General features: G+C 45.7%; 1 protein-coding gene and 1 pseudogene across 2 annotated transcripts in view; both read left to right on the top strand.

The window, feature by feature from the left end:
- The window catches only part of GRIPAP1 (GRIP1 associated protein 1), a 70,720-nt gene that overhangs the window by 16,087 nt on the left and 38,416 nt on the right, over positions 1–16,217 (top strand). Inside the window, exons 11-18 of one of the 2 annotated variants that reach the window (XM_066614128.1) lie at positions 2,019–2,118; positions 4,105–4,182; positions 9,287–9,379; positions 11,775–11,909; positions 12,780–12,875; positions 13,546–13,758; positions 15,640–15,753; positions 15,970–16,047. In XM_066614128.1, the coding sequence (XP_066470225.1) occupies positions 2,019–2,118; positions 4,105–4,182; positions 9,287–9,379; positions 11,775–11,909; positions 12,780–12,875; positions 13,546–13,758; positions 15,640–15,753; positions 15,970–16,047 (907 nt within the window). The remainder of the gene's footprint in view (positions 1–2,018; positions 2,119–4,104; positions 4,183–9,286; positions 9,380–11,774; positions 11,910–12,779; positions 12,876–13,545; positions 13,759–15,639; positions 15,754–15,969; positions 16,048–16,217) is intronic. The other variant, XM_066614129.1, reaches the window with a different exon arrangement.
- LOC136643352 (5S ribosomal RNA) lies at positions 7,331–7,444 on the top strand (annotated as a pseudogene).

Below are 16,217 nucleotides of genomic sequence, written 5' to 3'. Positions count from 1 at the left end.
TGAGGGCTGGGGAGGCTCTGCATGGTGTTCCCTGGCCCTTTGAAAACCTTCTGAGGCCTCCAAAGGGCCATTAAATAGTACTTCTGGTTTCCCCACAAAAACCCTTCTGAGGCCCAGGGAATGTCGCCTGAGGCTCCATAATGCAGGTAAGTCTCGTCTCCAGAGGGAGCGGCATTTTGTAGTCCTGTGTCCCCAGTCGGTACAAGGGCCAGATCCACAACAATGAGGTTTCATTGTATTTACTGAAAAAGTAAAATAAGCTATTTAATTGCATCTATTACAGTATTTGCTTTCATACTTAAAAAAAAAAAAGTGTAGATATATGTAACTAGTAATAAAGTTAAGCAAAGAGCATCAGGTTTTGGGGGTTCTTTTGTCCTGTGGCAACTTATGGCCCAATCCTGAGCTGCCCAGAGTGTGGGGTTGCTGTGGCACCAAAATGGCTGCCGCAGCATCCAACACACCCTGAGCAGCCGCTGCCGCCTCTTCGGGAGAAACTGAGCTCCACTTGTCCTGCCCCCTCCCGCCCCACTTCCGCCACACCTTCCCCCATCCTCCCCCCCGCCTCCAAAAGCCTTCTCTCCGCTTCCCCCCACGCCCCTACCCACCTTTGGCCAATGACTGCCGGGTGGCAGAATGCGGGCCCAGTGCCACAGCTAACCCAGTGCAGGCTTGGTAGCTCAGGCACTAGGCCCGCGGTAAGGACTCGCAAACATGCCTTGCGGCACTTTTGTGACAGTGCGCGCCAGCAGTGAGCCGGCACACACTGTTCAGGATCAGATCCTTAATAAGGGTATAGCACCCATGATAAGCCATTACTTATCAGGATTTGTATGGCCTATATGGGCGGATGGTAGATGATGGATTACTTACTGCTTGCCAATTGCTGGGATTCTTACAAAGGTTGCTAGAGCAGGAGGATCTTGGCCTGATCCTGATCCTTCTTTGTGTTCTTAAGAGCATAAGGGGGAATACTCGGGGCCTTTCAAGACAAATTTACAGCACAATCCTATGCATATCTACTGAGAAGTAAATCCCATTAAGTATATTAAGCTTACTCGCAGGTAAGAGTGTATAGGATTGCAGCCTTAGTTAAAAAGTATACCATACAAGAGTCAAACTGGCACATTTCTGCTGCATTGGGTATGAAGACAGTACTCTTATTTCCTAGTGAACTTGTAACCAAGGATAGATGGATGTGACAAGGACATGAGTAAGAAGTGTAGGACTGTGAGGGATTCACAAATAAGCAGTGATATGGGAATGGTGGGCACTGCATGTGCTGCAGTTTAGCAGGAGCGCAGGAAGAGTACAAATGAGGTACTGTCTGTAAACCTCCAGTTTCTAGAAATCTCAGTGTTCTGCCCCCAGCCTTGATATCTGAGGAGATGCTCTTGAAAGTATGAGGGGAAAGCTTGGTGAAATCCAAAGTGCCTGTGAGGTGACTGAGAAAAGTTTCCAGTGGTTGGGGTGGAAGACTTCAGCATTTTTTGTTGCTCTTTGCCCTCTCCCCATTGCTAGCAAATCCTGACTGAGTTATGAAAAGCAGGAATTCATGCACAGCTGTTTGACTTGCCTAACTTTGCCTGGATCACATCTGGTTTTTCTTGGTCAAGAATTTGTGCCAGCAGAGTGCAGAATTTTCTGACTTGAAGCATGGAGTGTGTGCAATTCTGGATGTCGGGCAAAAGAGGTGGCAAGAAATGTATAGGTGATGTTACATACAATGAGGAGGAGAAAATGCTTAGCAAATGTTTTGGGCCTGGGAGACAGTTATAGCAGCAAGCATGAGAAAAAAATGAAAGGGAAACTTGGTAAGAGCTGCAGAGAACAAAGAGGCAAGGGAGGAGGTGTTGTTGCCATAAAGACAGGGAGTTTGAAGCTACTGTGAGAATTCCAGGATGCAAAGCCAAACCTTAAGGCGCAGTGCAATCCAGGAAACAAAATGGATAACTTTCATATTGGCACCCCCCCCAGCCCCCCGCAAACAAGCCTCACTCCCACATGGCATTTTTCAGGACCAAAATTGAGGAGATCCAACAGCGCAAAGAGGATGAGCTCAAATCCCTGCAGATTCGTAACCAGAAGCTGCAGCAGGAGCTGCAGACAGTGAACCAGGTAAGAGTTGCCCTTCTTGTCTTTGGGAAGCTCTGACTCCAGTCTGAACCACGTTCTTCTGGGCCTAGGTGTTATGGCCAATTCTCACAGTTGAGAAATGGGTCTTGGAACTTTTCCCTTCAATTGGAAAACCATCTGATAAAGTTTTTTGGTTTTGCATCACGTGAGAGCCCTCAATTCAAATCTTAGCTTTGCCCCTCTCCAACTCTCAGTTGCTTAATCTGCATAGTGGGAATAACTGTGGCCTTGCATGATTAAAGGCATATTACATTGTTGGCCATAACTTCCTGCAAAGAAGCCTGAATGACTTGTTCTGTTAGGGAACAGAACCTCCACTGTCACAATCTATAATTCACAGAATTCTCTGGGAAAAGCCACAGCTGTGAAACTGAATGTAGGGTCAATGTGTCTGGTGATGATAAATACCTAAATTACCTGCCCTAGAGGTTAGGACGCAGTGGCGTCGCTAGGGGGTGCGGGGTGTGTGAGCTGCACCAGGTGACACGCAAGGGGGGGACGCGCACTGGGGGATGATGCACTAAAATCACGGTTTTAGGAGCAACCCCATCATGCCATACACTGTTGGATGTGGAATTTCCAGTGGCATGCAATGTAAAAAACCAGAGTGAAATAGCTCCTTTCCTTCAAACGTTATGGTCAAAAAACGGAAAAGAAAAAATTCATGGAGTCCTATGGGAAGTGAAACAGAGCCATATCGCACATTTACTTGCAAGTAGGTATACTTAGTCCATCGGAAAGGGCAGGCTGAGAGGAATCCAACAACACCAGAATGGTCCCTATCCAATGAATGCAGCCCCCCAAAAACACCCAAGAAGGAGGACCCTCCCTCCCATTTACGAGTGTATTGAGTCCTATGGAAAGCGAAACTAAGCCACGTGACCACATTTACTCGTGAGTAGGCAGACTTGCCTTAGTCCAGGGGTGTCAAACCTAAGGCCCGGGGCCGGATGCGGCCTCGGAAGCTTTTTATCTGGCCCTCGGGCTCTCAGCTGCTAAGCAATGCTGAGGTGACACTGCTGAAAGGGTGGCCCACATGATAATTGGGCTCCCCTATATCTTGAAATATCAAGATTTGTGTATTTTCTCTCCTGTCATTAGCAGCTAATGAGTTCCTTCATGAGAACAGAGTGTTAATTTCTGGTTTTGACCTGTGTAATGACATCACCTCCAGCCCTCAGCAGGCATCATGAGTGCTTTTTGGCCCTCTGTATGACATGGGTTTGACACCCCTGCCTTAGTCCGTCGGAAAGGGCAGGCTGAGAGGAATCCAACAATGTCAGAATGGTCCTGATCCAATGAATGCAGCCCCCCAAAAACACCCGAGAAGGAGGTCCCTCCTTCCCAGCTGTGAATGTATTGAGCCCTATGGAAAGCGAAACTAAGCCACAGGGTTGCGTTTACTTGTGAGTAGGCACATGTGCCTTGGCTTGGGATCAGGCCAGGCAAAGGGGAATGTGAGGACACCAGAATGGTCCTGATCCGATGGAACTGGAGCGCAACAAATTACTAAAATCTGAGTTTGGAGGAATAATACCATCATGTTATATTTCAGTCAATGCGTAATTTCATGCACAATGCAATGAAACAAACTACATTGAAATATTTGTGTTCTATCAAAAGGTACAGCCAAAAAGCCAGTGGGAGTGAAGCGATGGTACATCACCACGCCCACCACCTGGGGTGTTGCCCCGTCCACTGCATGGGGTGAGGTGCAGGCCTCCCGCACCGGGTGATGCAAATCCTAGTGATGCCACTGTTAGGGTGCCCCCTAAAACATACAATGAGTTGATTGTAACTTCTTGCTTTTTTTGCATCTTGTTTGTTGGGTGTTGGCCTGATAAGCTGTTGTTGGTGGGTCTTTTTACTGTGTGGATTCATTGGTGGTAGTGTATCTCTGTCAGTGGGCAGCATGCCAGTGAAGTCTTGTCCCTCAATTGTTTCCTAATACCCAGTCTTCCTTTGCAGAGTTTCTCAGAATTAAAGGACCAACTGCAGAGCCGGCGCAAAGAGCATGAGGTGGCCCTACAGGCTCTACAGGACCAGGTGGGTGCCTTGCTACCCTCCCTCCCCCGCCTCCCCTCCCATAAACAGTGCAGGGGTTGTTTCCTGAGAAATTCCAATGTGCTTCAGACTATAGTGTTAGGAATGTGCAATGGAAAGTCATGAATCATTTTGTTCCAGAGAATCTTGGCTTATAGTCTGAGCTGTATGCTATCGGGGTGGGGGAACCCCTACATTTGTTGCCAAGATAATCCAATCTGGTACTAAGTAAAGCTGTATTCTGTGATTTGCCTTAATTAAGCAACTTGAGCATGTTTGCATAAAAACTCCTTTTGAGTAATTCTGAGTTTGCTAGCAACGGAGAGACAAAGACCCAAAATCAAAGTCATTGCCAGCCACCATTTTGGGATTCTGAGATTTCCTCAAGCATTACCCCCATATTTGCAAGGATTCCTTTATAGCCGTAAGGACTAGAAACTTGCTGCTGCTTCCTGAATTTGGATTCTGCATACCACATTTAGTGTTTTTCCTGTGCTCCTACAGTTATTGCAGACCTTGAGGGAGGGGTTGTATAAAAATGTGAAAAAATAATTAAAATAAATGACAATGGATCAGAAGTTCATAAAGGCAGAATCCTTGCACAGCAGTCATCTTGTAGGTGAGCTTGTGTGACCCAGGCCCACTGGTGCTGTGAGCAAGGTAGCAGGAGTATCTAAGTATTTGCAGAGTGCCCCCAACTGAGCCAAGCTACAAAATGCAAAGGAAGGAAAGGCATCTCTTAGGTGGCCCACCAACATGATATGAGGGAATATTTGAGGGCAAGAAAGAAGTCTTGTGATTATTGGCTCTATAGGACATATGTGAAAGAAACACTCATTCAGTGTTCTCCCCAGTAGAATGCTGTATGGTTGTGCAAATCCACACCACTCAACATGTTATTTCTAGTAAGGTAATACCTGATGACTCCCAATTAGGAAGGGAAGACAATAAATTCAGATCTTTAGGTTATACTGGATGTTGGTAGAGATAGAAGAGCAATCATTGTTAGAACTGGAGTGGGGAAATTAACACTAGTTTTATCCCACCTCTGACAATTTAAAAGCAATATAAATCAGAACATTTAAAATCAATGTTATTATTTACAATCTTTGAAAAAGCAGGTAATTGGAAAAGCAGAAATACAGAAACCAATAGTTAGTTTCCAACTAATCCCCATTCAAAGAACCACCAAACATATCAACAAATGAACTAAACCTCATTCCATCTAACCTAACTTTAGCGGCCATTTGAGACTCTGTCCAGAATTCCCTGCATTGCATTAACTCCAACAGTGGTGCCAGGATCGCAGTACATGATTTTGATGTCCTGAGGATGTAATGGCTTCCCTCAGTTTCTTCCACTCATCTGCTATGTGAAGGCTGACTGCTTCCCTGTGAAAACACGTTTCCAGCATGTACAAAGCTAACATTTAAAAAAAAAAAGTCTATTCTTTCTTGGCATCTAGTTTTGTACATGTAAGAAATTTTTTTTAATGGACATAATGCTTCGTCATGTGATCCCCAACCTGCAGTCTGAACTGGTGCAGTCCAGGAACTGTGTTACTGCTTCATCTGCTGTTTGTGTGACCAAAACCTTGAACTTCTTTGCTTCACTCTTCTTCTTGCCCTTCAGTTTCATTTACCAAAACGTGCTTTCTCCTCTCCACCCCAACGTTCCTTGACCTTCCCAGGCTCATTTCCTGACATTCCAGGATGATGCAAGTTATCAGCACCACCTGTTTTAATCTGTTTTGTTTGTAATAAATCATTTTTATTATGTGAGTTGTTTACATGTGTGTGTTTTGTAAGCCATCCTGAAAGAATGCCAGGATCCAATGAATTTAAATAATAAATCTTTCAGTGGTATTTAACCAGCAATGACAACTGTTAGTTGTGAGTAGAAGCTCACTGCTGTTGACTTATTTCTGTTCTGTCTCTGTTCTGGGTCTGAGAGGAAAGAAATGAATTGTCTTTCTAGCTTAGTCATGAGTATTGGAGGCACTTGAGCCAGAGTCGCAGTTGCAACTTCACCCCTTCCCCTCCCCTGCCTGGGATTCCTATCCTACCCTTTTCTCTTTGGGGAGTTATACCCTACATCCAAGTATGGAATGATGTCTGTTTGTTTATCTCCTTACATTCTTACAGCAATTCTGTGAAGAAAATTAGGCTGAGAGAGAGGCAATACAGATGGCCCCTTTTCCACACACACCTGCAGCTGATGTGTGATTCAGTCCCCCTTAGCAGGATGATAGGCATCCAGGGATAGTTGGTGATCTGTGTGGACTTGTGGTGACTTGCACAAGGCCCCTCAGTCAGCTTCATCCCTAGCTCAGTGGGGATTTGAACAGTGACCAACTGCAGCGCACCATCCAGGCTGCTACGCTGGCTAAGCCTTTTTTTATTTTATAAAGCACTCCTGACATAAAGGGACACATGAGATTGGGTGGTCCAATGTGGTCAACTGTGTGGACAGGCTGCAGCATTGAGCAATATGAGGACACAGATTCCATCTTACAAATTCTACCCATGCCTCAACATTGTCCCCATACTTTCTGTGCCAACCTCCCCACTACTCTTTGTCCTTTTATGAAAATGTTCCTATTTCTTCTCCCCTTTTAGTCTTAGAACCTCCTTCCCCTTTGATGCTCAGCCCCCCAGCTTGTTCTGAACTGTTTATGCTTCCATGTATAGATGTTTGCACATGTGCACACATTCATATGTACATACGTGCTTACATACATCATAGTGGTGCCATTTCATTTGTACTAAAATCCTCAGTTACGTTCCTCTTTTAATTGGACCAGCTAGTTGATTACAAGTAGTAGAATCAAGAGTGTGGTTGTGGTGGGTTCTGTTGGTGTGGTTTATTTTGCTTTTAGTCACCATTTGCTGATCTGTAAACCTCTTGGGATTACTTGTACTAAGTGTAGAGTTTCACATCCTTTCTTTTGGGCCTTGCATTTTTCTTTTCTTTCAAAATGTGCACTTCATAAAAGCCTGCTTTTCCCAGTACGTTTGAAAACTTTTTGTTCTAAAGTCCAAAAGACTTTTTGTACCAAGGTTTTTTTATTCTAAAGTCCAAAAGTGTAAAAGGTGTAAAAATTATTAAATAGGACAAATATTGCAGCAGAGACTTGAGATGAGTGAATAAGTGAAGCACCTGTTACCCTGCATGTGCCCGATCTCATCTGATCTCGGAAGCTAAGCAGGGTCAGACCTGGTTAGTACTTGGATGGGAGACCGCATGGGAATACCAGGTGCTGTAGGCTTATATACCATAGTCTTTCGAGACTGAAGGTTGCCAACCACTTGGACGTAAATCCCATTTAATTAAGTGAAATTTGCTTCTGAGTAACAGATAGGACTATATTGTGAGAATATTTATTGATTTTTTTGATCTCATGGAATCAGAAGTGGCTCCATCTTAACCTGCCCCCCCTTCTTGTGTGTCTTTCCTCATTTCTTTCGGTTATAAGCAGAGTAGTATGCACTGCATGCTCTTTGCCAAGGAAAGCCAGATCGTGCAAAGTTGTAAAGCAGGGGTCTCCAGACTTTTCAGTAGGAGGGCCGCTTCATATATTTTATACATTTTTGTGGACCAAAAAATATCAGCTATATATATAGGGCAGAATAGCACATTGACTCCACCCCATCCATTGTAAAACCCAGTTTGTTATGATTTGTGTATGCATATGCAAAAATTGATGCTATTTCCTCACAATGATTGTTTTACAGTGTTGTTGAAAAGTCAATATGCAGAAACTCAATTTGTTTTTTTTGGCAGAGGTGAGGTTAATATTGAATAATTTATGGTTTGGGGGTCTTAAGCATATGATCCAAGTGACTGAAATGAGGGTTAGCCAGTCTGACACCACTCTGGCCATGTGGAAAGGAGTGCAGCCGGCAGAACTGCACGAGTTAATTGTCTGATTGTGTGCATGGGGAAAAATTTATTTCTAAGTTGCTACGGGCTGGATAAAATCTTGTGGTGGGCCAGATGTGGCCCCCACGCTGTAGTTTGGAAACCCCTGTTGTAAAGCATTCCACCCTGGACCCACTGGCAGGCTCCTTTCAGACCTGGGGTCTGGATCTCAGCAGATGCCCTACTGTGCCAAGTCATGATGCCAGACTTCTCCTGACCATTTGAAATGTGTGTATTTAAAATATATCGGTGCTGTTCTTTAACAAAGAGATCTCAAAGAAGTATAAGCCCATAACTAAGAGAAAATACATGGCTAATAAAACCAGCTGAAAAATCCAGAATACAGAAGCAAAACAGAACAGCAACAGAATCAATAGACAAATAGTTGAAACTCTTTTGAAATAAAAGCATTGGCCCAGTGGTAAAAAGATAGCAAAGAGGAGGCCAGGCCAGGCTATATCTCATGTAGGAGAACAGCCCGTCATGCTGGGGCCGCAGAAAAGGAGCCCTGCCTCTTGGTGAGGCTGAGCTAGCTTTCATACAAGTGGAATCTGGAGCAGGTTCTTACTTGTAGCCACCTTTACGGCCAAAGAGGTTCATGAGGGAGGGGACCTTCCCTGAGGCAACCAGGAAACCTCCTTCTTCCTCTGGCTTTATGAGGTTACACTGCATTGCCCCTGCACATTCAAGCCCCAGATTCCCCAATGTTCTGCTCTTCCTAGAGTTTGGGTTAATTTGTTTGCGGGGAAGCCTGCCTCTGGGCTGGTCATTTGTTTGGATGACCTTCCAGCCCCAGGAATGTCAGTTCAATGATTCTTTCCTCCCTGTTAGATTTCCATATTCTTCTGCTTAAACCTCAGACTTCTTAAGAACCTTTCTGCCCTCTCTAAATTTTAATTTCTCAACTCTCCCTTTATTTCTATATTTTGTGCTGGCTTTGAGTGCATAAATACTGTGTCTTATGTTTTGTATATGAAATGTTGTTTTGTTTTGTAAGTCTTTTAAAAATTGCAATTTATGTTCATTTTCTCTCATTTGGTTTTCAAGCGAAAGAAGCCTGCTTTTCTTAAAACCTCCAGCCCAGTACTGTTCTGTATTTTTAATCCTGTTTTCTCTCTTGCTTCGGTTTGTTTCTCTTTCTCTCTGATTCTTTCCCTCCTCCCATCCTATATTCATGGGGCATTAGGTTGCTTGCCAGAGTGCGGAGAGCCAGGAACAGGTTGAGACCATTCTGTCTGAAAACGATGCTCTGAGAACCAATCTGGCAGCATTAGAACAGGTACCAGACCCCACTGTGGGAGCAAAACACTCAGAGGGTGGTAGTGGGTGGTGCTGGAAACTCAGGCGTGCAGTTTCAAGGCACACTGAGCCGTATTTTCAGCTGAGCAAGGGCTGAAGAGTTGACAATATTGTCTTTCATTTCTGCACAAGGAACCTTTAAACCCCTCCCGCGTGGTGTGATCTGCAGTGAAGGTTTTGGCTGGTCACAACCATTTCCCTGTGTCTTGGCTTGTGCATGGGAGTGAGCCACAGAGGTGCATAATAGGTCCAAGCCTCTTTGCTGTTTGGGCAGCAGGACAAGGGCAGGAAGAGCCCCTGACCCCCATTTCAGCTTTGAAGAAAGTGATTGAAGTGAAGAACGTTGCATGGGAAATTTGGGGTATTATTGGGGGGGGGTGGAGATGGAAGGAAGCAGATTGTCCTCCTGTTGCCTTTCTGTGGCATAAATGAACACGGTGGTCAGTCTTTTTGGTGAGTGTTAGCTCAAGTTATGTCTAAAACATTACAGTGTATCAGTGTCGCATACCCCTCCAGTGTGTATGCATGTAGCACTTATCATGGCTTTGCTGTGTGATTATTTACCTCTGGCTGCTGGGGAATCTGGCAGGGAGTCTGAGGGCCCAATCCTATCCAACTTTCCAGTGCTGATGCAGCCTCAAGATAAGGGAACAAATGTTCCCTTACTTTCGGGAGGCCGCCGTGACTGCCCGCCCATTGCAGAATGCATCGTATGACCCGTGGGAGTGGCTGCATCAGTGCTGGAAATGGGATCAGACTGGGTCCTGATTCTGCTATAGCGAAGACTTCCTGCTCCTTTCCAGCCCTGGCTGAAACCTCTGCTGCTTTTGCTGCATGGATAGCCAGGCTATAGGTTGGCCCACCCACAATTTAGGAGAATACGGCGGGTAGGCAATGGAGGGCATGATGTGTAATGTAAGTGCACAGGTGCAGAAAATGTCAGAGGTGCTCAGTGGCAGGCCTCATCTTACTAGGGAACTTGAGGTGGATCCTCATTTTTCCAGGGTCTGTTTTTCCATTTGTAAGAGGGCTACAAGCGCTGAAGTTTTCCATGGCTGTTACCATAAGCACAAGAGGTATTTTGTTTGTTAAAAATGCTGTTCAAATAAATAGTGAATTTTGTTTTTGTGACAGCATAAAACTTATGTTAGGGTGGTCATGGCCCACATGACTCAGTCCTAAGGGAGACAGATCTTAGATTCCTGATTTTGGCTTTTTAAAAAAAAACTTGACAGTTAAAATGTCCCTGTCTTCCTGAAATACCGTTTTGTATAGAACAGAAATTTGTTAGAAACAGATGAAAAATAGTATTGATGTTTTAAAACTGTCCAACCAACTTAGTCTCGTGTGTGGGAGAGACTGTAGCTAGTGGTAGAGCCCCTACTTTGTGTGCCTGAGGTTCAAACCCTGGCATTTCTGGGTAGGTATGGGAAAGACCCTTCTCTGAAACCCTGAAGAGCTGGTGCCAGGCAGTGCAAATGGACCAATGATCTGACTTGAAGCAAGGCAACTTCATAATGCTCAACAAAAAAGGCAGTTCAAGTTTAAAGAGAGAACATTTTGCAACATTTTCAGAATTAGTTTCAGAAGAGAAGCCGTATTAGTCTGCAGTTGCAAAAAATGCCAAAGCATCCTGTGGCATCAGAAAGGCTACAGTGTGGACTTTCATAGGCTACAGCTGCAGTCCTAAACACACCTGCCTGGGAGTAACCTCCATTGACACAAAACAGGACTTTCTTCCAAGTAATCATGTACTATGTATGTTTGTATATTCATTGTAAACATGAATAGGTTTGTGCTGTAAGTGTCCATTGGTGTAGTGCAGTCACAATACTCAGTAAATGATGGTTAAGAGCTTGGGAGCGGACTGCATGGCTATGTGCTCCCCTCTTGCGTGAAACTTCTCCCCATCTTTTCCTGGCCACTTTAACTGGGAGTTATAGCTACACCCATCTTAACCATGGTTAAGGCTCACCAGGATTCCTATCATCACCAGGGTTTGAAACCAGTCCACAAGCCATGACTGAGAAGGAACCTGGCTGATGTTACACATGCTTAGGGACTGTGAGCATTGTGTCTTACCTGGGTCAAAGCTGAGTGCATTGCTTGCACTCTTATAGAAGCATATATAGCTGAGGACAACAGTTTTACACAGTGAGACTAAAAGGGAAAATAAATGGGGGAGGAAGGGATTTCTTGGATTTTGAGGTGTGTTGGGGGGGTGGGAACTCTTCATGTGTCTTGGGGCCGTTTCTAGATCTTCAGAGCCTATAGCCTGAGGTTTACGCAACATCCTGTGACATGATGTTTTTCCTGAACAGCACTGAGACCCCTCTCTTTTTCCTTCCTCCTTGTCTATCCATCTTATCCTGCAGATCCAGACATCCAAGACCCAAGAGATGAATCTAATGCGAGATCAGGTGTCAGCACTGGGGGTGGAGCTGCAGCAGCGGCAGAGTGAAAAGGAGGTGCTGATTGCCCAGAAGGATGACCTCAACACACAGCTGCAGGTAGGCCAGCCTGTCAGCACCCCATGCACATTGCTGAGTGTTCCCAGTGTGTGGGTGCTTACTGGGCCGAAGATGCTGCTTTGCATATGCTTTCAGGGTGGGGAAAAATGAAGCATTTCTCAGCACATGATATTTCCTCCCCCCATGCCATCTCCCTTGAGCCCAGCATGCAAAAGGGTCAGTTTCAGAACCTTTTCTACTGTTGGAGCCGGTGGCAGTCAAAAGGTAATCATCTATGATAGGAGCCCTGCTTCACTGCCTGACTTCCATTTTCTACAACCCTTTCCCCCCTCTCTTTTTATCGGCCCTCTTCTCCTTTGCACCTAGTCTTCCACTCCTCCCCTTCCCTTCATAGCTACCTGCTTGATCCCAATTGCCTTCCAAAGCTTTGAGTATATTTGCAAGATTACCTCTGTTCTCTCTGCACTTTTATTCCTGATATATTGATCCGGAATCTTGACTGCTTTGTTTTTGGTCACTTTAGCACCTGTTTAATTAGTGAGTGTGAAAAGGTGGGTTAAAAGTACTCATGGAGGGAGTGCTACTTCATGTAAAAGGATCTTGTACTAGATGCCCAGGTTGGAAAAGTCCACCCTTTGCCATTCTGACTTTGTCTATGAGCACAATAGGGTGTTCGAAGTACTTCCCATGTATGTAGTACTTCTTGTGTGTTTGAAGCACTCAGTCATTCTTTCACAACAGCCCTGCAAGGTGGGTCAAGTGTATTAAAGGAGAATTGTTCGTAATTGTGTATCGATTCGGGCATATAGGAAGGTCTCCAGCAGAAGTGGGGGTGGTGACCAAAGAATTTGGCTGTCCAAGGGCTGTTCTAGAAGGAAGTACTTAAGCCACCTGCGCTTTTCCCCTTAGGAGTCACTCCGAGCCAACACTCGTCTCTTGGAGCAGCTACAAGAACTTGGACAGGAGAAGGAAAGATTGTTACAAGATCTTGATGAAGCCAGAAAGGTAAAGGTGGTGATGGTGGGGAATGACAGGTGGAGGACTTAACCCCGTCTGCAGTCCAGCTCGCTTGGAGAAATTCATTGCATTCTGGGCTGAGTGCACTCTCTAACCAGAAACCTACATTTTAAAATTGCATTTTAAAGCATTTAGAAAACTCAGGGCAAAGGGGAGTGAAAAAGAATAAAAGACATGGAGAATGGGAGTTTGATAGAAAATGGCTTTAGGAGCGTTGCGGGGCACTAAAGAACCTGCTGACTAAAACTACTCCATCCAGTACTCTCTGGTTTCCACATACTGCCCACTTCCAGATTTTTTTTCTGCAACCCTGAGGCCTAGAAACATTGTGTGTGAGTGAGTGAAGAAAAAAACCCCAGAGATCTTCAAGGTTCCACTTCCTAATTAGGTAAATGTAATCATCTCAGCTCTGTTCACATGTCACTCCTATCCCTAAAAGGCTACAAACGAGGAAATGTGATTGTCTGTTCCCAACTCTAGGAGATATTTGGGCCTCCTAAGTGGCAGCTGAAGGGTGTCATGAACCAGAATCAAACCCATTCTACACCCGTGTCTGTGAAGGGATTGGGAATTTTGTGCTGGGTTCCTGCCAAGAACCCAGGACTGTGGTGTTCTGCTTTTTCCAAAGTTATTTCTCTGATCTGCGTCTGCTTTCCAGACGGCAGAGAAACGCAAGATCATGCTAGACGAGATGGCTATTGAGACCCAACAAGAAAAAGGGCGTCATAAGGAAGAACTGAGCAACCTCCGCTTACAGCATGAGAAAGAGGTGCTGGCAGTACGGGCACGCTATGAGCGCGAGCTGCGGGAGTTACATGAGCATAAGAAGCGGCAGGAAGATGAGCTGCGTGGTCAGCTAAAGGAGGAGAAGGTACTGGACAAGAAAATGAAAGCAGAGATTGGATCTCCCTGTGGGGTTGCACATGTTTGAATCTTAAAGACTAGAAATTTGCTGCTGTTGCTTTTTGTTTTTTTGTTTTCTTTAATCATAACTTAGATTCTCAGGATGTTGAATTCTCTAGCAGCTTTGCTAGGAAGTGATATGTTATGTTAGCAGAGTACACTTTTTCTCTTCCTAGAGCAGTGGTTCCCAAACTGGTATGTTTCGACTTACCAACCAGCAGGGATGGGCAAGTCCAGCATGGCTCGAGTCGAGTCACAAGTCTTTTCACCCCCCCCCCGTGAATTGACTTGAAAGCGAGTCCTAATGGGCAGACTTTGCAAGTCTCCCAGATTTGTGACTTGAAAAGACTCAAGTCATGAGTCTTCTTGATACACGGATCAGGCACAGCTCTGTGGAAAAAAATGGAGCTGCTGCCGGGCTGTGCATATGTCAGAGCACTCTTTAAATATTCCTCTGCTGTTCCTGCTCATCCCATCTGTAAGGCAGCAGTGCAGAATGCGCCAATCAATTCCTTTGTACGATCCCATCCCAGCTGCGGCTCTGTGGAAAAGAATGGGGCTGCTCTTTAAACACTCCCCTGATGTCCCAATCTCATCTGTAAACTAAGCAGGAGGGGATGGGACGAGACGGACTATGTGAGAGCGGGGACAGAAGCAGCAAGAGGGAGGAGAGTCATGTGCAGCAGCTGGGAGGCTTACCAGTATGACCGCATCCTTTGCAACTCTACTCAGAAGCAGTCCCATTTGCTCCAGTTGCTCAATGAGGCTTTCTCTTCCCAAGTAACAATGGAGCCCACAGGAGCCAGTCATGCAGTTGGAAAGTGTGATTGCTATGAACTGCATCCCCCTGGCTTCCCTGCCTCCTCCCCACCCTGGGCTTTTCCAGCCAACTGTAAGGCAAGAACCCCTTTGGACTCCTCCTTCTGCCCTACCTCATCCAAAGGAAAAAATCAGACTGCTCATCCTTCGTCTAATGATCTTCAGTTCCTTCAGAGAAGGAAAAGAGAGCCCCCTCCCACCTACCCCCCGCTCCATGCAAAAGCAAAACATTAACCTTTCTCTGTCTCCTTGCTGGAATTATGCTGCTGCTTATGTGGGCTGAATGATGGCCTCACAAGGTCTTTCACGCCATGAAAAAAGTGAGCCAGCACACCCAGACCCAGAGAGACTTGAGTCTGCATGTGTGGGGACTGAGTGCCAAGTCAGTGGCCTCAGTCTCAAGTCAATGCCATAGTCATTGATGCGAACTTGAGTCTGCGCTGTCAGCAAAAAAGTGTTTTTGCCGCTCAGACTCAAGTCACCTGATGAGTTCCCATCCCTGCCAGCCAGGGAAGCACTTGTCCCTGCCCCTTTAAGGAGTAGGAGGGTGGGAAGGCAGCAACAAGATCCCCAGGATTGTGTTCCTGCCAGGGAGGAGGGAGCGTTTTAAACTTATCTGAGTGCCAGCCTCTGGGAGGCGGGGGAAGTCCCACAGGTGCCTCTGCAGGGCTGCCTAAGCCTCCAAAAGAATAAAAAAAATCAAAAACCATTTCCAGTTCTTGACTGAAAACAGAAAGTGATTTTCAAACACTTTTTTTTACTGTTTCGGAGGCTTTGGGAGCCCTGCAGGGATGTCAGGGGATCCTGGCGGATTGTGTTGCTGCCATAGTCCCTCCCCCATGCACACTTATAGTGCTCCCAACTCACTTGTAGGAAGCTCTGCCTTAGAGCAGTCTAGAACATCCTGTAGTGTGGGAGAAGCCCACTCCTTAAAGGTCCAGTGCCTGTTTTGTAAGTGAGAGCCTTGGTCTCCTATGTTTCTCTTGCATTCTGTAATGCCTGTGTCTGTGCCCTTTCCCTTGTGCTTTAGGTCCGTAGTCAGGAGTTGGAGGCCCTCCAACAAACGGTTGAGGAGCTGCATCTGCAAATACAGTCCATGGATGGCACTAAGGGCTGGTTTGAGCGACGGCTCAAGGATGCAGAGGTGGGTGATGGGCTTGGGGTGTCTATCAGGTCTGCTCCCCCACTCCTCTCCTGTGCAAACCTCTCTTCACATTCCCAATTCTGTTGCATCAGGCTTTTCCTGAATGAAGGTGGGCAGACCAGAACTGGCACCCTTTAGAAGAGCCAGGATGGCCTGTACACCCAGCTGTTTTCTAGTCTTGTACTGGGAGTCTGACAGTTTCTTCCTCTTCTATAGGAGCTGATAGAGAAGCACCAGCAGGAACATACAGAGGCAATGCGTCTCTGTAAGGAGCAGCATGTGACTGACTTGCAGGTATTGGGGGGGTAGGTTTTGTGGGCAGTGGTTTAAATGAACCCTTCTGCTTCTCCCTGTAAATATCTCCCATCTGCCACTGCCACCTTGTTTATCAGTGGGGAATATGGGGTTGAGAACATTTGCCACCAGATGTATAGTTCACCCTTTTTCTTAGGCACCGTGCTTCT

The sequence above is a fragment of the Tiliqua scincoides genome, chromosome 2 (genome assembly GCF_035046505.1).
Source record: "Tiliqua scincoides isolate rTilSci1 chromosome 2, rTilSci1.hap2, whole genome shotgun sequence".
Classification (NCBI taxonomy): Eukaryota; Metazoa; Chordata; class Lepidosauria; order Squamata; family Scincidae; genus Tiliqua; species Tiliqua scincoides.
Note: the sequence above shows the minus strand (reverse complement) of the source record. Positions and strands in the feature narration are given on the sequence as shown.